The sequence below is a fragment of the Carlito syrichta genome, unplaced genomic scaffold (genome assembly GCF_000164805.1).
Source record: "Carlito syrichta isolate Samal-C Ts95f unplaced genomic scaffold, Tarsius_syrichta-2.0.1 Scaffold303646, whole genome shotgun sequence".
In the NCBI taxonomy this organism is placed as follows: domain Eukaryota; kingdom Metazoa; phylum Chordata; class Mammalia; order Primates; family Tarsiidae; genus Carlito; species Carlito syrichta.
In genome coordinates this window covers 317,631-340,859 of record NW_007247742.1, presented here as the reverse complement: position 1 = coordinate 340,859, position 23,229 = coordinate 317,631, and the positions used below count along the sequence as shown (strand labels likewise).

The 23,229-nt window shown below is 44.7% G+C and overlaps 1 protein-coding gene across 3 annotated transcripts in view; it reads right to left on the bottom strand.

Moving 5' to 3' along the window:
• Positions 1-21,387, bottom strand: part of TTLL4 (tubulin tyrosine ligase like 4) — a 31,819-nt gene extending 10,432 nt beyond the window's left edge. The window contains exons 1-4 of one of the 3 annotated variants that reach the window (XM_021712797.1): positions 21,195-21,387; positions 2,603-4,190; positions 1,187-1,293; positions 766-829 (exon numbers count right to left, since the gene is read on the bottom strand). In XM_021712797.1, the coding sequence (XP_021568472.1) occupies positions 766-829; positions 1,187-1,293; positions 2,603-4,092 (1,661 nt within the window). In that variant the 5' untranslated portion in view covers positions 4,093-4,190; positions 21,195-21,387. Of the gene's footprint in view, positions 1-765; positions 830-1,186; positions 1,294-2,602; positions 4,199-21,194 lie in introns of those variants that run through there. The other 2 variants (XM_008058860.1, XM_008058859.2) reach the window with 2 other exon arrangements.
• Positions 21,388-23,229: the final 1,842 nt, after the last annotated feature.

Sequence of the window (23,229 nt, the reverse complement as noted above, 5' to 3'; positions counted from 1 at the left end):
TAGTGGGGTATCTCACAACTGTTTCTGATAGTGGGACACATTTTACAGTTCAAAGTAGCAATTACCCTCATGCAGGTGGCCTAGAAAGGACTAAGAATTCACCTCAAACAGCGTGTTTCTTAATTCATTGGTTATCATTATTTTTTGCTTATCCTGTTACCAAAAAGCAGAAGGTCATTAATTTTTTAAATACTTCTTGAAATAATTTGACATTTTAAAATTTTTGAGTCAGGATCTCACTCTGCTGCCTAGGCTGGAATGTAGTGGTATGATCGTGGTTCACTGGAGCCTTGAACTCCTGGGCTCAGGCAATCCTTCCACCTCAGGCTTCCGAGCAGCTGGGATTACAAGCATGCACCACCATGTCCAGGTTATTTTTTGTAGAGATGAGGTCCTGCCATGTTGCCTAGGCTAGTCCCAAACTCCTTGGCTCAGGCAATTCTCCTATCTCAGTCACCCAAAGTGCTGGGATTACAGGTGTGAGTCACCACACCCAGCCAAATTTAACTTTTACTTGACCAATTTCTTGAAACTTAAATACCAAACTGCTGCCTAAGAAGTGTGGTACTGCTTTTAAACCCAAATGATAAGATGTGTTTCTAGCCCCCATTGCTCCCTGTTCAAAAACTAAAGCTGCAAACAAAAACTTGTTAAAAGCTCATTAGGGTTCTCAGGGCCATTTATGACTTGGGTGGTTAATCTCTTTATAATCGTGAAGAGACAGAAGACGAGCATCCACCAATGATCTACACAACCAAAACTCACCGAGAAATCACTGCCACTGACTCACTGGGGGAGACAGCACTTAACGAGGAGCACTCTGAGTCACCTGGGGGAAGAACATAGAAGTTCTGACTGAAAGAGGCTGCCACACAAACTCCCCAAGCCTAGGCAGCTCTTCCTTGAATATCCTGGGCTCAGCCCCTCTTGGGGAGCTATAAGCACCACCTTGCTGCCTTGCCTTTCTTTTCTTGAACTCAACAGCAGTAGAGAGAAGGCAAGACCAGTGGGACAGGAAGACTAGAAACCAAAGTCCCTCAGAAGCCACTATCCCCTTAAAACCCCCCAAGCAAATAATTAATATAGGTGATAATGTGAGTCATGGACCTGGTACACACAATTGTTAGCCCCTTCCCCAGTGGGTCATGACCAACCCTAGACGACAGTGAAAGAGTTTCCTACTCACCCTCCTCCTCTTCATTATCATGGCTACTGCAGTCTTCCAAACCATCTACTAGTTCTTCTTCTACATCTTCTGTTTCAACTTGGTCTGGCTGGAGGTCAGTAGCTGAACTAAAAGAAGGGATCATGCCCTCAGCTCAGCCGACTCCATAAGAGAGGTCATAGTTAGATTCTTATCTTCCAATATTTGTCTCTTCCCCATTACCAATCTGCTATCTCTTGCCTGGACCTCACAATTCATTTCTCTTACCCTTAAAGCTTATAGTCTAACCATAGTTCCTCAACCTTACCTCCACCAGTCTACAAAGAGGCACTACATCTTCCATTTTCTTTGATGTACCTCATAGCATAAAAGTACAAAATTCTGCATACAAAAAGCCATCAATGAATATCTGAGAATTGACTTCAAACGTCTCTAGACCACTCTCTTAGAACTCAGAACAAGGCCCTGTTGCACCAAGGTTCCAAAAAAATAACAAAACATAGAAAGGAACCTACAATGTATATGCCCTAAATGTGAATGGCTGTCATGCCAACAATGAATGGGAATCTGATTTGGTTTAGAAAAGGTAGGAAAGTCACAGGCCCCAACACTTGGTGTTTGTAATTCTTATTTCTCTTCTGGTTTTATCTTAAAACAAAGGTCAGCAAAGTTTTTCTCTAAAGGGCCAGATAATAAATATTTTCAGTTTTGTAGTCCATTCAGTCTGTCACGACTACTCAGTTCTACCACTGTAACAAGAAAGCAGTCGTAGACAACTGTAAATGAATGGGCAAGGCTGCATTCCAATAAAACTGTATTTACAAAAGCAGGCAACAAGCAGGATTTGGCCTGCAAGCTATAGTTTCCTGACCCCCTGCCCTAAAGTAAAAACCAAAAATTCTAGGGCAGCTGGGTGCAGTGACTCACGCCTGTAATCCCAACACTTTGGGAGGCCAAGGAGAGAGCCTGGACAACACAGCAAAATGTCATCTCTACAAAAAAAATAATTATCTAAGCAGGGTGGCATGCGCCTGTAGCTCCAGCTACTCGGGAGGTTGAGATAGAAAGAACACCTGAGTCCAGGAGATTGAGACTGTGATAAACTGTGATCATGCCACTGCACTCCAGCCTGGGCAACAGAGTAAGATCCTGACTTGGAGGGAAAAAAATTATAGGGCAGCTAAAAAAAATAAAACCAACCTTCAGAAGCACAATGTCCCAAATTATGGCACATACGTTCTACTACACTAAATGAACCAAAAAATGCTCTCCAGGGCCAAGTGCAGTGACCCATGCCTATAATCTCAGCAGTTTGGGAGGCTGAGGTATAAAGATTGCTTTAGCCCAGGAGTTTAAGACCAGCCTGGGAAACACATGGAGACCTTGTATCTATAAAAACAATTTTAAAATTTTAAGAAAAGGTGCTCTGCAACTTACCCAATAACCCTACCAGGTGAGTCCAGCTCTGTGGTCTCCTCCAGCCCCTCCTTTTCAGATTGGTCCAGATGTATGGAAGAGAGACGGGTGACCACATCAGCTATGCCAAGGGACTGAGAGGGAGAAGGTGGAAGTGGAGCTTTGTCTTCTCCCAATGGTAGGGGGTCGATTACAGATCCACAGGTGGGGCTGTGGTTGAGTGCATTGGCATGTGAGGCAAGGAGGTGAATGCTGATACGCTTGGTGCAGAAGACTGTATTGTCCAATTCCAAGGTGTCTGAGGCACCAGGGAGGATCCTACCATCTGATCCAGCATCCTCCTGAGGAAATTGCTGGTCTAGTACAGGAGGTTTCCACTGCCTGTTCCTATTGAGAAGGTTCCACTGAAAGCTGGGGTTCAGGAAACAAGATTGTTCAAATTGGCAGCCTTGCCTTGGCATTTTCTTAAAGCCTCTTGTGGTCAACTTCCTTACAGCCTCAGTGAATTGAATCTCTTTAGCTGGAACCTGGGAATCAGAGTTGTCATCCAGGCCACAGGGACCTGGCTCTGCCCTCATGGCTAAGTTATTCCGGTTATACCAGGAAGAGGCAACACTGGTGGTAGATGTGTTGAGGGAGCTAGGGGTAGACAGGGAGATATGGGCAATGGCATCATCTAGAACAGTGCCGATGCTTTGGGGCACCTTGTGGTCAACAGGCTGGGGTGCACAGTCTCCAGTACCCCCCGAATGATGCCAGGAGACAGACTGGGTCTTGGGTGAGGATACTGGCTTCAGGCTCTCTGTGGCCTGTGATAAAGGCACTTTCGTGCTATTTGGCCGCATGAAGGAATTGTTATTCAGCATGGGCTTATAGGAGGAGGACAGTGGAGATGGGATCTTCCCTGAGATGGCAGAGGCCAGGCTCTTCCCTGAAGGGTTTTCCCCAGCTGCTGCCAGGGAGAGGTATGGATCTGTGGATGAGGAGGCCATGGGCCGAGCCATAGGGAAGACCATGGAAGAAGTGGTCTTATTGGCAGTGAGACTGACAGGAAGGCTCTTCTGAGGGAGAAAAAAACGTCTTTTTTCTGATGGGTTTGAACGTAAGCAGAAAGACTCCAGTTGCTGGTACGGCTTGTGCCTACAGTTGGAGCGGCAATACAACAGGGTACTACAGAGCAAGTCCGGGAGAGAGTGCAGATAACAAGAGTTGCTGTGGCCTGCAATGACAGTTGTGGTCCCAGAGCTACATAAAGTGCTGGGGCAAACGAAGTATGCTGGCTGGGGTGGAACACCCAAGAGGCCTGAGTGCAACCCTGCTGAAAGTGTCCCCACGTGCTTCTTTTCCAGCTTCCAGATTGGCTTCACCTGCTGATGAGCCTGAGACCAGACTTTACCCTCAGAGGGTTTCTCAGGTGTTGGGGCAGGCGCTGAGCCTGAGGGACCGCTCTGCTTGAAGCTGCTTCTCCGGCGGAGGCCAATACTATAGTTTTCTGTTCCTGCTGAGGCCATGAGGGGCCCACATCATAGACACATGGCCTCATGGCCTAGCCCAGGCAAGACGCCACACTCCTCCAGTAGTAGCTGCTGCATCCTTAAAATCTGTCAGTCTGAAGGGGAGAGGAATAATTGGGAATGTTACAGCACCAAGAGGACATACGCCATGCTGAAGGGGTCCTCAGGTAAGCAGCAGAGTCCCACTTTAGTCTTTCGTGGGCAACCAGTCTTGGTCATCATTTGGGGCCCTGGGAGGAGAACACTGGATCTCCAGGGAGTCTTCGGTGGTCTTCCTACTACCCTCGTATGATCAAAGTTGGCTTCATCCAGGACTATGACTTTAAGAAGCCACCATTGTGAGGCTGCTCACAAGTAACCACTCTCTCATCCCGAAAGTTTTTCTCTCTCTTCAAAGAAAAGTACACCTTTCTGTCTCACAATCCATGACTTTACATGAGTGGATACCTTCCCTCACCTAAAACCACTGTGGCTGGGAGTGAGGCAAGTCTGGAAGGGACAGAAATCAGTCAATACCTTCCTTATTACCAACCAATTCTGAAAGATCAAAGATTATCTGAGAAACACATTTTACACCTACTGCTTCTTAAACCAACTCTCAGCTGCCTCCGGTTTGGTCCACTTCTCACAGTTAAGTGGGACAAGTTCAGACAGAAGCAGAGAGTATCTTTGCTGACCCTGGAGTTTGTTCTAAAGCTGAGAGAGCAATTCATCTCTTCAAGAATCTTGCTTACTATACAGACTTAAAGCACATCCTGTATGCTGGTGGGAAAAAGAAGAAAATGGAACTACATTATTTTTACTTTCAGTGGCTTTATCAGCAGCCATACTGAGACAGGAGAGTTCAAGGAGTAGAACACAGAGGAGAGGAGAAGAGAAGCTTTCTTTACTCCAAAGCCTAGGCTTCAGTTTGGGCTGATCTAAGGGAAGGAGAGCCTATCTCCTATACTTTCTCATTGAATGTTTCCTTTAATGCAAAACCTCTGAACCAGTCTTGCTGTTCTGGGTCTCAAACAGTCTGTTCAGCATGGTCACTCACTTTCTAAATTGAATTCACAAAATATTCTCCAGTTTTTACAACTGTAGGGAAGAATGGGCCTGCTTTCAAGGCAGCATTCAGGAGGAAAAATCACAAAATCTGTCCACAAGAAGTCATTCTCTGGAATAACTATGAATGAAATCCTGACATCCTCATCAAGTATTTTCAGAGTAGCTAGAGGGAACAAATTAGCAGAGAGGTTTCTTGTTCAAGGTACATTTAAAGCACAAAAACAGGCAGAAGACCATGTTTGTTCTGAGTCAAAGTCTCACTCTGTCGCCCAGGCTGGAGTGCAGTGGTACACTCATGGCCACTGCAGTCTCAACCTGCTGAGCTCAGGCAATCCTTCCACCTGAGTTGCCCAAGTAGCTGGAACTATAGGTGTGCACCTCCATGCCTGGCTAATTGTTTAATTTATTGTAGAGACAAAGTCTCACCCAAGTTGCCCAGGGTGGTCTCGAACCCCTGGGCTCAGACAGTTCTCTTGCCTCTCCCTCCCAAAGTGTTGGGATTACAGGCATGAGCCTCTACGTCTGGCAACCATGTATTTTGATAAGAGAATAATGGTCAATGAAAATCTAAGCTACAGGAATGGACAACACCAATAAACAGCCTGCAGACGTCATGTAATGTCCTCTCTTCCTGCAAAAGTTAACCTATATGGATTCTTTCTCAAGGAGAGTACAAAAAAAATCACAGCACATCACTGTCAATATTCAAAATGGTAGTAAGCTAAAAAAAAGTATAAATTATAAAACTAGATTTTGAAGCCCATAACCTCAAAATGAGGTGACAGAAAGTGAACCTTTACACAAGTTCAAGCCATGGAAATACTGTGCAGGGAACAATTACAGTGTGCACTTATGGTAGAGAATGTTCACACAGTAAAGAGTCAAATTCAGTCAAGAACTTTATAAGAATATGTGTGTGTGTGTGTGTGTGTATCAGTATGTTCAGATTCAGTCTCAACTCAGACCTCTTTCAGGAATCTACACCTCGTTTCCCAGTATAACACAACAGACACACCAAAGTGATGGGAGAAAACAGCTAAGAAAATGAAAACTCAGGCTGGTACCCCCTAAAAAACAACTCGAATGTTGACTCCTCACATGCATCATGCTATCTCAGATCTTCATGCCTTTACATGTCCTAGTCCCTGAAGTCCTTTCCTTCTCCTTCACCTGACTTTTAAAAAATCAGCTCAAACATCACCTTCTCCAGGGTGGTCTTCCCTGATTCCCCAGTCTGAACAGGATTCCTCACCTCTGTGCATGTCACCATGATTGTTCATATTACATTAAATTTAATGATGAACTAATCTGCCAAGCACAATGGCTCAGGCTTGTAATTCCAACACTTTGGGAGGCCAAGGTGAGAGGACGGCCTGAGCCCAGGAGTTCGAGACCAGCCTGGTCAACTTGGCGAGGCCTCGTCTCTACAATAAATTAAAAAATTAGCCGGGCATGGCGGTATGCATCTGTGGTTCCAGCTACTTGGAAGGCTGAGGTGGAAGGATTGCCTGAGTCCAGCAGATTGAGGTGTGGTAGCTGTGAGCGTACAGTGAGACTCCAACTCAAAACAAAACAAAACAAAAACAAAAAAGTCAAGCTGGAAATACTCTTTCATTGTTTACGCTAAGGTCCTTCATGGGTGAAGCGCCTAGGAGCACGCCACTGACTTATCAATGCTGCAGCCGATCTCACTTTCTCTTGTAGCCACAGACACCCAACACACAATACCTCAGGGCTAGGGGAAGAAAACCCCTCCTTCTGCACACCTGCTCAATGTTTGCCTCACTGCATCCCACCACATGAATCCTCAGTGCCAAGAATACTGAACACAGGTAGTCCAACACCCAGGTGGTTTGACTTCTAATCCAAATAAGGAAGAAGAAAGCTAAGGATACACTTCCACCCCGTCAGAAGCTACAGGTTGCCTGCCCCCAGAGAGAGTGTGACGCAAGCCAGCTGGGCAAGCACCAGAGAGTGGATTCTCTGCTGACTAACAGGATTCCAGATCTCATGATTCTGCAATGGTCATTCTCTACTTCTTATCTCTTCTCACAGTCCTCAAGATGTACAGGATAGCAACTTGGAAAGAGCCACCTGTCTTCCTAAAGAAACATGTCTGGACTCAAGGGCCAAGCAAGTGAGAAGCTGTCTCTGTAACTCTCTTTCTGGGAAATTGCTACACAGCTAAGAGACATTCAGGCTTGGCTAAGATGGCTGTGTTAGGAATTGCCAAGCAAGGACAAATTTGTTGCATCAGATACTCTGCAGAGAATAACTTCAAGAACACAAAATAAACAGTATTACATACAAGACTTTAAAAAACCCCCAAATTTATTTAAAATTGTGTATTTATTCTTACATATTTAAACTTCACTTTCAAAATACTCTGATGCAATACACCTATCGAGATGCTTCTTTCACTGCTCAAAACAGTTTTTTAACTCTTCATGATACCTTTTAGTGTTTTTGCCATTTTGTGTTTTGCCTTTTTCACGTCGGCAAAATGTTTCCCTTTGAGGACTTTTTCATCAGAGAAACAAGAATCTCCCAAAAAAATTTTTGTTCACTGAAGCCAAGCGCAGGCTCTCATGCCAATGCTAGCTTGTACACTGATGCGAATAGGTTCCCAGAACACGTACCTAGTGGGGGAAGCCTGTACTCCAAGGGGCCCACCCTCCAAAAGATAATTCCAGTTTTGGGGGGATTTCCCCTTTTACAAATGCTCCAACCTGGTTTCAGTGTTTTTTGGTTCAGAAGTAGTGTCAAGTAAGAGAAGGAAATGACAGTTGCTAAAAGTAACTTCCATCTTTCTCCTTATAGAGGTTCCTGATTAAATAAAAACCTCAGGCCGGGCATGGTGACTCAAGCCTGTAATCCTAGCACTTGGGAGGCCGAGGCAAGAAGACTGCCTGAGCTCAGGAGTTCAAGACCAACCTGGGCAACTTGGTGAGACCTCGTCTCTACAATAAATCAAAAAATAAGCCAGGTGTGATAGCATACACCACTCTAACCTGCCAGTGAATTTGCAAACTGGCTCAAGAGGAGATCAAGAGAAAAGGCAAACACCACAGCTTAATGAAAGCAACTTATCTGGGGCCCATCACACAATGCAGGGAGAGGAGGCAATGCTATCTAAACCTGATTCTACATAAAACCTCACTGCCCAACAAAACACAAGTCAACACAAGTCCTTGTTGTGCCCTCAACTGGGAAAACTGTAGCTGTCCGCCCAGCTGAGATAAGGTCTTTAAGGCCAGAGACAAGGAAACAAGGGGGCACTGTGAGAAGCTCAAAGGTTTCTTATAACCACTCTTATTCAAGGAGGGAATATGTTATCTTTTAATCTCCTTGAAATTAGATGGGAATGTCAGATTTTAGTAAATCCATGCTGGGAGAAGTTGGGGGAGGACTAAAGAGACAAGAATGGATCAACCATATGCCTTCCTTGCCCAATTACACTTAAGAGTCAGGGGCAAGAAATAAACCATAATTGCACAAAGATGACTTCAATTAAAAAATACACAGGCAGAAGGGACTCAATCCCTGGTTCAGGCATTCCTGCAACACAGAAGCTCCTGACAGACCTGTGATAATGATTTATTTCACCCCGACCCAGCAGATTTTCACTCCCTCTCAATTCATCAACAAGTGTTTCCAGCTTCAAATATATGTCCCTGAATCCATCTAGTTTTCTCCCATTACCACTGTTGTTACCTTAGCCACGCCACTAGCATCTATTATCTGTTGGTTTCTTTGCTTCCACTCTTACCCCTTTTTATAATCTACTATGCAGACATGGCTCTTTTTAAAACACAGCTTTGGCAGGGCATGGTGGCTCATACCTGTAATCCTAGCACTTTGGGAGGCCAAGGTGGTAGGACTGCTTGAGCCCAGGAGTTCAAGACCAGCCTGAGCAACAAAGCAAGACCGCCTTCTCTACAAAAATTTAAAACAGAAACAAAGACAAAAAAATTCATCTACAACAGCTATGACCAGCTATAAAGAGAAACACTGTTTTTCTACTCTCTTACACAATTACTCATAACACAGCACAGAATCCTGCATCTCTGGTCATCAAAATGTGTGTGTAGGGACACACAACAAGAAATTCTCCAGAGGTCACCAGCTGGGTATCCTGTAATTCAATTCTATACTATCCACCTAAAGATAGCATCGGATCCCACAGGTTAAAGGCTTAGTACCACAAGACTGCTCCCACTTCAGATGCCAACTGCAAGTACCAGCTTGTAACCTGCACTTCTGACTGATCTGCTATAAACTGGGGTTCCATAACTCCCACTTTGGGTTCCATTAATTTGCTCACAGAACTCAGGGAAACATTTTACTTACACTTGCCCATTTATTATAAAGAATACTTTACAAAAGGTCAGGTACAGTGGCTCACGCCTATAAACCCAGCACTTTGGGAGGCCAAGGTGGGAGGATCGCTTGAGGCCAGCCGTTTGAGATGAGCCCGGGCAACATAGTGGGACTTGGTCTCTACAAAATTAAAAAATTAGTTGGGTGTGTTAGTATACACCTGTAGTCCCAGCTGTGACCGGAGGATCACTTGAGCCCAGTGAGCTATAATTGCCACTACACTCTAGCCTAGGCAACAGAGCAAGACACTTTCTCTCAAAACACTTTCTCTCAAAACAAAAACAAAAAAATATATATTACAAAGAATATAGACTAACAGTCTTATAAAAGAGATACACAGGGTAAGGTATGTGGTAGGGGGCTGAAAGCTTCCATGCAATACCCCCAAGTGCAGCCCTCCAAGTAAATCTACACATTCAACAATCCAAAAATCCAAACCTGGTCCTTTTGGGTTTTTATGGAGATTTCATTATGTAGCCTTGACTGATTAAATCATTGGCCATTGGTGATCAGTTCAACCTTTGGACCCTCTTCCCTTACCAGAAGTTGGGACTGAAATCTCCAACTCTCTAATCACATGATTGGTTCCCCTGGCAACCAGCCCCCCCATCTAGAGGCTACCCAGGAGTCCCCAGCTCTCAGACATTCATTAGCATATAAAAAGACAGGCTGGGTGCAGTGGCTCACACCTATAATCCCAGCACTTTGGGAGGTTGAGGTGAGAGGATTGCCTGAGTTCAAGATCAGCAACTTGGTAAGACCTCACCTCTACAAAAAAAAAACAAAAAAACAAAAAAATAGCCAAGTGTGGTGGCACGTGCCTGTGGTTCCAGCTACTTGGAAGGCTGAGGTGGAAGAATTACCTGAGCCCAACAAGTCGAGGCTGCAGTGGCTGTGAGTGTGCCCCTGCACTCCAGCCTGGGCAACAGAGTGAGACTCCGACTCAAAAAAAAAAAAAGACATTTATCACTTAGGAGTCCAAGGATTTTAGGAGCTGTACACCAGCAAACGATGGCAGAGATCAACTACATATTTCTTATTATACCACAGTATCACACAAGCAAAGTCACAAGTTGGACCCCCCCTCTCACCACCACCTCCTTTTTTACTCAGTGCATGCACTCTGCCACAGCTATACCCAAATCCTTCAACAGTGTCTTTTCCTCCTCCTGCGGTCAACTCCAAAATTCTCCACTGTTCTCTTTTATCCTCCCCCATAGCAAACAAATCTGCTCTCACAATTTCAATTATTACCTGCAGAACAGTCATTTTGCAGACTTGACCTTTCTCAAGCTTCTTGTCAGCATCGTTCCACCTTTTCCAAATGCATGTCCAACCATTTCAATCCAGTTTGTCAAACTAGCTCTCTACTCCTGACCTTCCAAGATCCTTCAGTGGAATCTTCTTTCACCAAATCACCTAAGAAGAAAACTAAGATTTTGTTTGTTTTTTGAGAGTCTCACTTTGTCACCCAGGATGGAGTGCAGTGGTGCGATACTGGCTCACCGCAGCCTTGACCTCCTGGGCTCAGGCAATTCTTTCACCTCAGCCTCCCAAGTAGCTTAGACTACAGGTATGTACCACCATGCCTGGCGAATTTGTGTGTGTGTGTGTATTTTTTGAGTTGGAGTCTTACTCTGTCGCCCAGGCTGGAGTGCAGCGGCATGCTCACAACCACCAGTATCAACCTTCTGGGCTCAGACAATCCTTCCACCTCAGTCTTCCAAGTAGCTGGAACTACAGGCACATGCCATCACACCGGCTAATTTTTTGATTCATTGTAGAGACGAGATCTCACCAAGTTGCCCAGGGTGGTCTCCAACCCCTGGACTCAGGCAATCCTCTCACCTTGGCCTCCGAAAGTGCTGGGATTACAGGCTTTGAGCCAGTGTGTCCAGCCCTTATTTTTTGTTTTTTTGCAGAGACGAGGTCTCACTCTGTTGCCTAGGCTGGTCTTGAACTCCTAGGTTCATGCAATTCCTCTACCTCTGCCTCCCCAAAGTGCTGGGATTACAGGCAAATTTTTTTTACTTCTTCCTTTCTTTTCATTTCCCTAAAGCCAAGCCAGTCATGAAACTTAAGACAGTCTGTCTTCTTGGCATTCTTTCTCCTTTTATTATTTCCACCACCACCCCAGATCTGGATTTATTGCAACGGCATCCAGACTGAAGGTAATGTCTCTAGGGTCTGCCCTTCCTAACTCCATGCTGCAGGACAACCACCAGGTTAACTCTGCTCAAATATTGCTTGATCATGCCCAGGTATAGCGGCTCACACCCCAGCACCTTGTGAGGCCAAAGTGGGAGGATTGTTTAAGTCCAAGAGTTTGAGATCGGCCTGGGCAACATAGCGAGACTCTGTCTCCACAAAATATAAATAAACTAGCCAGGTGTGGTGGCATGTGCCTGTAGTCCCAGCTACTCAGGAGGCCAAGGCAGGAGGATCACTTGAGCCCAGGGGTTGGAGGCTGCAGTAAGCCGTGATTGTGCCACTGTACTCCACCCTGGGCAACAAAGTGAGACCCTGACTCAAAAACAAAACAAAAAAACAACAAAACTGCTTGATCAGGACAATCCCTTTTCAAAAACTGTTCATGAGCATTCAGTAAACATTGTGTCATAATAATCAACCAATCACCTGCATGCTCACAGCCACCGCAATCCTTCCTCCTCAGCCTTCCAAGTAGTTGGAACTACAGGCGTGTGACACCATGCCTGGCTAACTTTTTATTTATTGTAGACAAGGTCTTATTGTAGAGATGAGGCCTTGCCAAGTTGCCCAGGCTGGTGTCTAGAGGATTGGGTTCAGGCAATCCTCTAGCCTCCTCCTCCCAAAGTGCTGGGGATACAGGCATGAGCCACCATGCCCGGTTGTTTCATTTTTTTAAAGGTTTATTTCCATTTCCTCCTATCTTGAACTCTGCTGTATGAACTGTGCTGACCTTACACTTAACTCCTAGAATAACCCTTTCAAATGCTTGTCTGCAGGGCTTTACTAAGCTTCCTCCTTCTGAACCATACCATATAGAATTTTGTTTACCTTTCCCAGACTCAACTCAAGACCCACCCTCTCCATGAGCACCTGTTTTGTACTGCACTCACCTGATTCTTTACCAAGGCTATCTTATACCACTATTAACTTTCCACATGGATATGCCCCATAAGCTCATGATGGCTATTATAGAAATCCCTGTATATCTCTAACAGACAAATGCAGAGTCATTCTGGTAGAAGCAGGGTGGAAAGAGCCTGGCCCAGTTCAGACTTCTGTTTAGCAATATTGCCCTAGTTTCCTCCCCCAACAACTTCATGAGACATTAAGGCTTCCTAAAACAAAGTTTTAAAAACACTTGACTAGCCGGGCTCGGTGGCTCAGCCTGCAATCCCGCGCCTTTGGGAGGCTGAGGTGAGTGGATTGCCTGAGCCCGCGGGTTTGAGACCTGCCTGGACAGCGAGACCTCATCTCTACAATAAATCAAAAATCAGCCGGGCGTGGTAGCGCATGCCTGTAATTCCGGCTACTCGGAAGGCTGAGGCGGAAGGATCGCAGGAGCCCAGCAGGTCGAGGCTGCGGTGGCCGGGAGCGGCCACTGCACTCCAGTCTGGGTGACAAAGTGAGACTCCAACTAAAAAAAAATAAAAAATAAAAATAAAAACACTTGACTTAGGGATGATGGATATGTTCAATGTCATTTATACCTCCACAAAATTGTTAAAAATAAACAAAAAATTGAATAAACGGATAAGAGTAAAAGGTAAAGAAGTGCAGAGCTGTATAAACACAATGAAGCTGGGTGTGGCGGCTCAAGTCTGCCATTCCAGCACTTTGGGAGGCTGAGGTGGGAGGACCATTTGAGGTCGAGTTCGAGACCAGCCTGGGCACCAAAGCAAGACTCCATCTCTACGTATAGAAAAATAGCCAGCTGTGGTGATGCACACCTAGAGTGTCAGCTACTCAGGAGGCTGAGGCAGGAGATCACTTGAGCCCAGGAGTTTGAGGCTGCAGTGAGCCATAATTGTGCCACTGCACTCCAGTCTGGGTGACAGAGTGAGGTCCTGTCTCAGAAAAATAGATAAACAAAATGGCCTCCAACATCTTTCTATTTGCATAGCTGGCTCAGCCTAATCTCTAAACCCCCCTAACCAAGTATAGGCCTGCTAAGGTAGCATCCCAACTGACGTCCCTGGCTCCATAATCTCCTCTTCTAAAGCAGTCAGTCTCAGGATCCAAACATCCTATTTTGTAATCTCTATGCAGCATTCAGAAACTGCCTATCCAGTTCTGTCCTCCAATCTTTAAGGGGTTATTTTGCCTTGAGTTTCCTCCATAGAGGAACATGAATGATTAGTAGCCTATTTTAGAAAATCTATTGCTATTATCTTGAACCATCAAGTCTCCAGGGGCCAGGCCCAGACCAACTTGGACAAGGTATCTATTTCGACAGAAAGCAATTATTCATTAGCCACTGATTAAATCACTCTCCTGTATCATAATAGGAGAATGTGGCTCTTGCGATCTGCAGTTTCCTTTTCCTCCTCCATCTAGCTGTTTCCCTCAGTCACCAGGGGAACTCAGGACACCAGAAATGGTTCAATTTACAATCCACAAGATCCCTGATGAGATTACTTCAATTGCTCAACAGTTATAAGACAGAACTGACTTACCTGGAACCAAACAGAAAGGGAAGAGTGTAGGAATCAGATCCATTTGCTCTTATGAGATAAATGCCAAGCTATGTCTCCCTAAAGAAAGTTGGAGGTACTCTTTAGGGAGACAACTTCTTAAAGCCTTACTGAGAGGAAGATGTCTAGTGAGAAGGGACAAAACAACACCTCGTTGCTACAAAAAAAAAAAAAAAAAAAAAATTAGACCAGGCGCAGTGGCTCATATCTGTAATCCCAGCACTTTGGGAGACGAAAGTGAGAAGATTGCCTGAGCCCACAGGTTCGAGACCAGCCTGGGCAACATGGCAAGACCTCGTCTCTACAATTAAAAAAAAAAAAAGAAAATTATCCAGGCATGGTGGCACATGCCTGTAGTCTCAGCTACTTGAAAGGAAGAGGCGGAAGAATCATCTGAGCCCAGCAGGTCGAGGCTGCAGTGACCGTGAGCGTGCCACTGCACTCCAGCCTGGGCAAGAGTGAGACTTAGACTCAAAAAAAAAAATTAGCCAGGTGTGGTGGCAGGTGCCTGTTGTCTCAGCTACTCAGGAAGCTGAGGCAGGAAGATCACTTGAATCCAGGAGTTGAAGGCTGCAGTGAGGCATGAGTGCACCCCTGTTCTCCAGTCTGGGTGATAGAGACCCCATCTCTTAAAAAAAATAAATAAATAAGTGAATTCAGAGGTAGTTCTTGTAAAAACAAAACAATAACAACAAAAAAATAGTTCAGTAATGCAAATCAAGTGCTGAGGAAAAGATACAGGTTACACAACAGCTAGAGCTGAGGGATGTAAATCTACAGATTGAGAAGTGAAACCAGCTGAAGGCTTTATGTAATTGGGTGACAAGCTCTCTGGAAGCCTTAATATCAGCTTCAGAAAGGAACCTCTTTCTTCTTCCTCAGGTAAGCTCTGACACCACAGTCCTCAAAAGACAGCCCACAGACCCTAAGGGAACCCTGAGACCCTTTCAGGGCTTCTGCTAGGTCTAAACTATTTTCATAATACAACTAAGATGTTATTTGCCTCTTTTGCTTTACTGCACTGACCTTTCCACTCACAGTGCAAAAGAAATGGTGAGTTTTTGCTGGCACTGTGGCATGAATCAAGACAAGGGTACCAAGCTAGTTTCTTCATCACTACACACTTTTTAATCACAGTGAAAAAATACATGCCAGGTTACTTGATGACATAGTAAAAGTTATATTAATTCTTGATCTTTGAGTATGCATCTTTTTAATATTCTGTGTGATAAAATGAGAAGTACATATAAAACATTGATGCTGTGGCTCACGCCTGTAATCCCAGCACTTTGGTGGGGGAGGGGAAAGGATTGTCTGAGTCCAAGGATTGTCTGAGCCCAAGGGTTCTAAACCAGCCTAGGCAACTTGGGGAGACCTCATATCTACAATAAATCAAAAAAATTAGCCGGGCGTGGTCACACACACCTGTGGTTCCATCTATTTGGAAGGCTGAGGCAGAAGGATCACCTGAGCCCAGAAGAATGAGGCTGCTGTGACCATGAGCATGCCACTGCACTCCAACCTAAGCATCAGGACTGTGACTCAAAAAAACACAACAACAACAACAACAACAAAAACCCACTGATGCTGCATACAGAAGATGATGGTTGTCTCTAAGTAAAGCACTTGTGTGACTGACTGAATTGCAGGATTTTTCTGTGGAACACCAAGTTTATTTGAAAGAATAAATGACACATAAGTGGTAGTTATTCAGACTTTAGTATTTGGCAGAGGTTCTGGAAAATGAAACAAAGCCTGTCACACTTCAAGAAAAACAATTGACAGTATTTGTTGCCAATGATAAAATTTGAGCTTCCAAGAGAAAATTAGAATTTTGGCAAAATTTTATCTGTTACCATGAGCTTGACAGCTTCCCAATATTTAACTGCTTTTCTTAAGATATGATTTTTTAATGTTGTATCATTAACTATAGTAACATGTCAGAGATTTGCATAATTCAGTGAACCAGTATTTTCCAAATATAGTCATGCACCACATTATGATGTTTTGGTCAACAACAGATGGACCCCTATATGACGGTGGTCCAATAAAATGATATATTTTTACTATATCTTTTCTATGATTAAATGTTTAAATACACAAGTATTTACCATTGTGTTATAATTACCCACAGTATTCAGTACAGTAACATGCAATACAGATTAGTAGACTAAAAGCAATAGGCTATTCATAGCACGACTGTATCACACGATGTTACAGAATCATGCATGGATATAAGACCCAGTCAAAGTGTGAGAGAGACCAATGGATTTCAATGTAACAAAGTGTGAAAAGTTCACTGATGTCATTTCAGATTCCACACTGCAACTAACCCTTACAAAAATCACTCCTTGTTTTGTGCAGTACCCAAGAATGCCCACAATGATCTGACAAGACTATTGAAATACTCTGCCTGCCCTTTTCCAGCTATCTGTGTGAGACTGGATTTTCTTCATTATTCAACCAAAACATCACAATAGTTTGAATGGAGATGTGAAAATCCAGCTGTCTTTTATTAAGACACTAAAAAGCTCTGCAAACATAAAGCCATTCTTCGCATTAATCTTTTGAAACAAAAGTATTTTTAAAATGCTACTTATAACCAGGCATGATGGCTCACGCCTATAATCCCAGCACTTTGGGAGGCAGAGGCGAAAGGACTGCCTGAGTCCAGGGGTTCCAGACCATCCTGGGAAACGTGGTGAGACCTCATCTCTACAATAAATCAAAAAATTAGCCAGGCGTCGTGGTGCACGCCTGTAATTCCAGCTACTCGGAAGGCTGAGGCGGAAGGATCACCAGCAGGTCGAGGTTGCAGTGGGTCAAGGTTGCAGTGGCCATGAGCGTGCCACTGCACTTCAGCCTGGGCAACAGAGTGAGACTCCAACTCAAAAAAAAAAATGCTATTTTATATGAACTATGTTAACCATAATGTAAGTTAGAAACATTACTGACCATGCACAGTGGCTCAAGTCTGGAATCCCAGCACTTTGGGAGGCCAAGGCAAGAGGACTGCCTGAGCTCAGAGTTTCAAGACCAGCCTGGGCAACTTGGTGAGACCTCACCCCTACAATAAATAAAAAAATAAGCTGGGTGTGGTAGTGTGAGCCTATAGTTCCAGCTACTTGGAAGGCTGAGGCAGAAGGAACACCTGAGCCCAGCAGGTGGAGGCTGCGGTGGCCTTGAGTGTGCCACTGCACTCCAGCCTGGGCAACAGAGTAAGACTCTGACTAAAAAAAAAAAAAAGAAACATTACTTATGTTAATTTGCATTAATATAAAGTTAATGTAAGTTTTATAATGTATGTTTAAAATATTACTTATGCTGAGTGCAGTGGTTCACACCTATAATCCCAGCATTTTGGGAGGCTGAGGTGAGAGGCTTGCCTGAGTCCAGGAGTTCAAGACCAGCCTGGTCAACTTGGCAAGACCTCATCTCTACAATAAATCAAAAAATTAGCCAGGTAAGGTGGCACATGCCTGTGGTTCAAGCTACTTGGAAGGTTGTGGGGGAAGGATCACCCGAGCCCAGCAGGTCAAGGTTGTGATGGCTGTACTCCAGGCTTGGTAACAGAGTGAGACTCTGACTCAAAAAAAAAAAAAAAATTATGTTAGTAGTGGGCTTATTATTTCTAAATGAATACTGCAGTTTCTAATATAAATATTGAGATATATATCCCACATTTTTAAAAATTTGAAAATCCCAAAGAGTTTTCTGAAGTGAACAAAGGAGGTCTGAGTCCAAAAAGTCTGAGAACTGCTGGTCTAGAGAGGCACTAGTGCCCAGGAGGACATAGAGAGAGAGCCCTGAAGGACAACATCCGTGTATTTCAGGGCCTAAGAGAAATTAGCACTGTATTTGTTCTGAATTCTGCTGGAAGAGAGGGCGAAAGTAAAAAGCATTAAAGAAAAACCTTTTCTCTGCATTTCACTGACAGACCAAAGCACCCCATCCCAGGCTAAAATACAGGGAGACTATGATCAGACAATTCCAAGTTCATAGAAAGCATCTGGGAAAGCTGAGCCCAATTCCAAATCATGAGTATCAGTTCCAGAAATGAAGGCTTTATCTAGACACAGGTTTTAGCAAGTGAAAACTTTCTATTCACATACTCATTTTTGTATTTAATTATGTATTTCTTCTCTGTTCCCTTCTTCTTTCCCTTTTCCTCTACCCACCCTTTCAATGTCGGTATTCCTCTGAGTTCAGGCTTCTCATTCTGGCACATAGGAAGAATCAACAAGTGGGAGCTGTAATGATTACTACACTCTCTCCCAGAGCAGTCTTTTCCATCCCATGACTTAAACCACCTCCAAAATTCTCAACGCTATCATCACCTAGACCCCCGTTGTGAACACCAGACTACAAAACAACCTCCGGGGCCTTTCTATCTGGAAGTGCTGCTGCGCCACCACTCATTTGGTCACTAAAGTCAGAAACCTGGGATCATTCTACATTGCTCTTGTACCACTCTCTTACATTACTCTGCCACCAGGTTTTGTCAATACTACCATCTTTAACATTTCTCTAAACTCTCTCTACCATTTTATCAGTCACGAAACCTTCATCACTTCCAGCCTGTACCACATAATAGTTTTCTCCTGGGCTCCCTGCCGCTAGTGTTAAAATCCTATTAAACCCTCACACCGACACTATAGTAATCTCAAACCCAAACTGATGTTATTTTTCTGCTAATTATCTTTCTGTGGTTTTCCTGGAACATCCTCTTCAAATGATTTTACTTATGAATCCCCAAAATAATGGGGGTTTTTTTGTTTTTTTGAGTTGGAGTCTCACTGTCGCCCAGACTGGAATGCAGTGGCCGCTCCCCGCCACCGCAGCCTCAACCTGCTGGGCTCTGGCGATCCTTCCGCCTCAGCCTTCCAAGTAACTGGAACTATAGGCGCACGCTACCACGCCCGGCTAATTTTTTTTTTTTATTTATTGTAGAGATGAGATCTCGCCAAGTTGCCCAGGCGGGTCTCGAACCCACGGGCTCAGGCAATCCACTCACCTCAGCCTCCCAAAGGCACAGGATTACAGGCTGAGCCACCGAGCCCGGCGCAAAATAACGTTTAAAACCACATGTTTCTTAGAGATATTCAAGTTGACATCTAAAATTGTTTTTATCTCCCGCATCTTGGGAGGCTGAGGTGAGTGGATTGCCTGAGCCCGCGGGTTCGAGACCCACCTGGGCAACTTGGCGAGACCGCATCTTTTCAATAAACCAAAAATAATAATAATAATAATAATAAATTGTTTTTATCACAAGTTTAAACAAGTGTGTGTTTTTGTTAAGAGGTAGAAAATGTTAAACATTTTATAAAAAGAAATAAGCTGAGGATTAACTGTAACTGGAATTAACATTTCATGACCCTATTTGATAAGACGGGTTTTAACTATCTTACTGAATATCATACACTTAAACTAAAATAAATCTCTTAAAATTTGTATGCAAGTTTTATCCAAAATATCTTTAAAAACTCCATGGTTCAAAAAAACCCCAAAAAACCACTCCAGTTACATTTAACTGTTGTGTTCTTCTGAATTCAGAGTATCCCAACAAGGAACATGCTTTACTCTAACAGGAATGTGTGTTACACAGGAAGCCTCTGTGTTTGGGAGGTAACCTAAATCACTAAAGGAGGCTTACTTGATGTCACTATTTCCACAACATTCCTTGTTTAGTATCTGAGGAAGTTTTTACACTTGCCTCAATACATCATAGTATACTTTGGGAAGTGTGAGGAATCTCCCCCATCTTTTTTTTTTTCTTTAAAGTGCAGTTTTAGAAAAGAGTTCATTGGGAAACTGAGGATCTGAAAACGTATTCATATAAAGCTGTATGTGCAGGAGTATTCCTTGGAAGTCTTGGGCCCTGACTACCCCAGCTTGAAAACCATTGCTCCGGCTATAGTTCTGACAGCAAAATATCCGAGGCCCTTCGTGATCTAATCCCTATTAACTTCCCTCTGCCCATTTGTCACTGGATAGCACCCCCCAACCCAGCTCTGGTCTGCCAAACTGCTTCCAGTTATCTTTTTAGGCCGTACTGTATCTTCCCTAAAGCCACTTCTTAACTGGAATGTCCTCCCACCTCTTTATTACCAGAAAACACTTACTTTTTCAAGACTAGGTTCAGTCCAATCGATAAGTAGCTGGTGACTTTCTGGGCACCAAGGGGTAGTTTAACGCAAACAGTGTCTTCGTATTTATTGCAAGAAATGGAAGGATGGGATGGAACACTGTCCCAAGAGTCGCTCGGATGCTTGTTGATTGGCTAAATCAACAGGTGCTGAAGTTAAGGAAGCTGTGATTTGGAGTATCTGAGAAAGCAGAGATGATTCCATAAGGAAAGGATTACAACATTTCCTAGCTTCAGAATGGGAATACTGCAGTTTTGCAAGCAAAACCGTAGACTCAAAACTCCGCGAAAACATGCTTGTCTTATGCGCTCAACGCCTTTGACAGTATTCTGACTCACTACATAGTTGTCGATGTTTATTTAAAAATTGTTTACAGAATGAAAAAACGAAGGTCTGGATGGATAAAGAAGTTACATTCACAGGATCTCAGAATCTGTACAGTGTAGCAAAGTATTTCTCCAGATGCTGAGGGTGGGCAAGTAAAAAAAAAAAAAAGTAGGTATCCATGTTAAATTCGGCCCTGAAACCTAAAGAAGCTTGTGCTCATACCCAGACGAGGATTTCAACCTCAGTGCGGCCGGACAGACGAGGTAGGCGGCCAGCACGAGGGGATGCCGCAGGGTTCGTGCACCCCGAGGCGAGGCCGACTGAGTTCACAGGGCGTGGCGGAGGGGAGAAGGGCTCGGAAGAGGTGTCAAGCCCCGGCCGGGTAGGAGGCCGCGACCCCCACTTCACCCCGGGGTGGAGAGGAGGCGGCCGGAAGCGGGGCTGGGGGCCCGCGCGAGAGGACGCGGCCCGAGGGAGGGTCGGGGGGGCATCCCGGCTCCGCAGCCACACTCACCTAGGGGGCTGAGCTTCGCCCGGGCTCGGCGCCGGCTCCGCGCGGCTTCCCTCCTCGGCCTGCTAGGCTAGCGGGCGGCCTCAGGCGCCCCTAGCAACCACGCACGGCCACGCGACCCGCGCGCTCAGCCGCCAGCGCCGCTGTCGCCGGCCACGCACTGCGCCTGCCCCCGGCACACAGACCGAAGGCCTGGAAGGAGCGGGCGGGAGGCAAGCGCGGGGAATCTCGGGGGCTGTGAGGGCGGGCCGTCAGCGCCTGCGCGCGCAGTGCCTGCCGCGCGGTGGAACCGGCGAGCGGAATCTTGGGAGATGTAGTCCCGAGGTTAAAGCGCGGAAAGAGTCTGCTCTGGGAATCCAGGACTCTCTTGTCTACCCTGATTCCACCTAAACCCCGGCGGAGTGTTTTCTTTAATATTATTGTTTTTTAGAGACAGGGATTTGCTCAGTTGCCCAGGCTGAAGCACAGTGGCACTATCACAGATCACTATAATCCCCAACTCCAGGGCTCTAGTGATCCTCCCGCCTCAGACTCCTGAGTAGTTGGGTCTACACGAGCGCGCCACCACGCCAGGCTAGCTTTTACAAATGTTTGGTAGGGACAAGGTCTTACTATGTTTCCCAGGCTGATCTTTAACACCTGGCCTCAAGCGATCCTCCCACCTCGGCCTCATCTCTGAAATTACAGGCTTGAGCCATCTTGCCAGGCTTGGACTCTTCCTTTGGCCGCACCTCAACTCGAAATCAAAGAGTCTGGGCTCTATTAAATAATTTCCAGTAAAAAAAAAAACACAAAAAAACCTTGAGTTTGATTCCAGGATAGGGGACATCGCCCCATCCACTAGGCTCCTCTCTATCCCATCTTCCCCTAACCCCAACCGGCCCATCAGGGAAAAATTACAACCACCTGCTTTATGGACTTCAAGTGTGAACTTTAGGAAATACTCAATTCACTGTCACCCAGGTAAGACAAATCGTGCTCCTGTTTCAGATGTTCCTGGACCTGATGGATTTGGGGAATTGCTGTAAGCTACAGAAATGACTGGGACAAAGATGAAACTAATCTGATGAAAACAATCTGGTCCAGAGCAAGAATCTCGATAAATAATTTATTTGGGCAACAGTCGTTGATACATGCTAAAACTATTAGATGATTGATGGAGGAATTTTACACTGGATGTCTACCATCACCAATATGTACTAATCATTCTTAGATCATGAAACATGAGACATCTATGCATTATGTCTCCTGATGTGATGCAATTTCAATTACACAGCAATATTTATAAAATACAGTGTAAAGTTGAGTGAAAAAAAACATTAAGAATAAGCGGTGGTTTATGCCTGTAATCCCAGCACTTTGGGAGGCTGAGGCGAGAGGATTGCCTTAGCCCAGGGGTTCCAGATCAGCCTGGGCAACTTGAGAAGACCTTGTCTCTACAATAAATCAAAAAATTAGCGGGACACGGTGGCACGTACCTAGAGTTCCAGCTACTTGGAAGGCTTGAGGCAGAAGGATTGCCTGAGCCCAGCAGGCCAAGGCTGCGGTAGCCATGAGAGTGCCACTGCACTTCAGCCTGGGTGACAGAGTGAGACTTCTACTCAAAAAAAAAAAAAAAAGAAAGAAAGAAAAGAAAAAGGCAATTGCCTTACTATTTTCTGGTGTGGCCATTTGCTCTTTGAGCTATGGCCAGGACATGTTTCCTGGCTTTGGCCCCCTCCCCTACCTTGGGGAGGTGAATCTCCTTTCACTCTCTCTCTCTCTCTAATTTACTTTCTGAATAAACTATATTTTCTAATCTAAAAAAAAAGAGCAAGCAATGAAAAAAGTGACATAATTTTTTTAAATGCTGAATGGATATAATAAAGCACTGGTTTGAGTCATCTTGCCAGGCTTGGACTGGCTGTAACTTCCAGTTTACAGTAAATAAAGGAAACAATTGAATAACACTACAAGGAAGCAATCAGACAAATCTAGAATGTGGGCCAATGTACAGGATGACTGACCTTTTCCTCCAATAATTTCAGGATATAAAAAT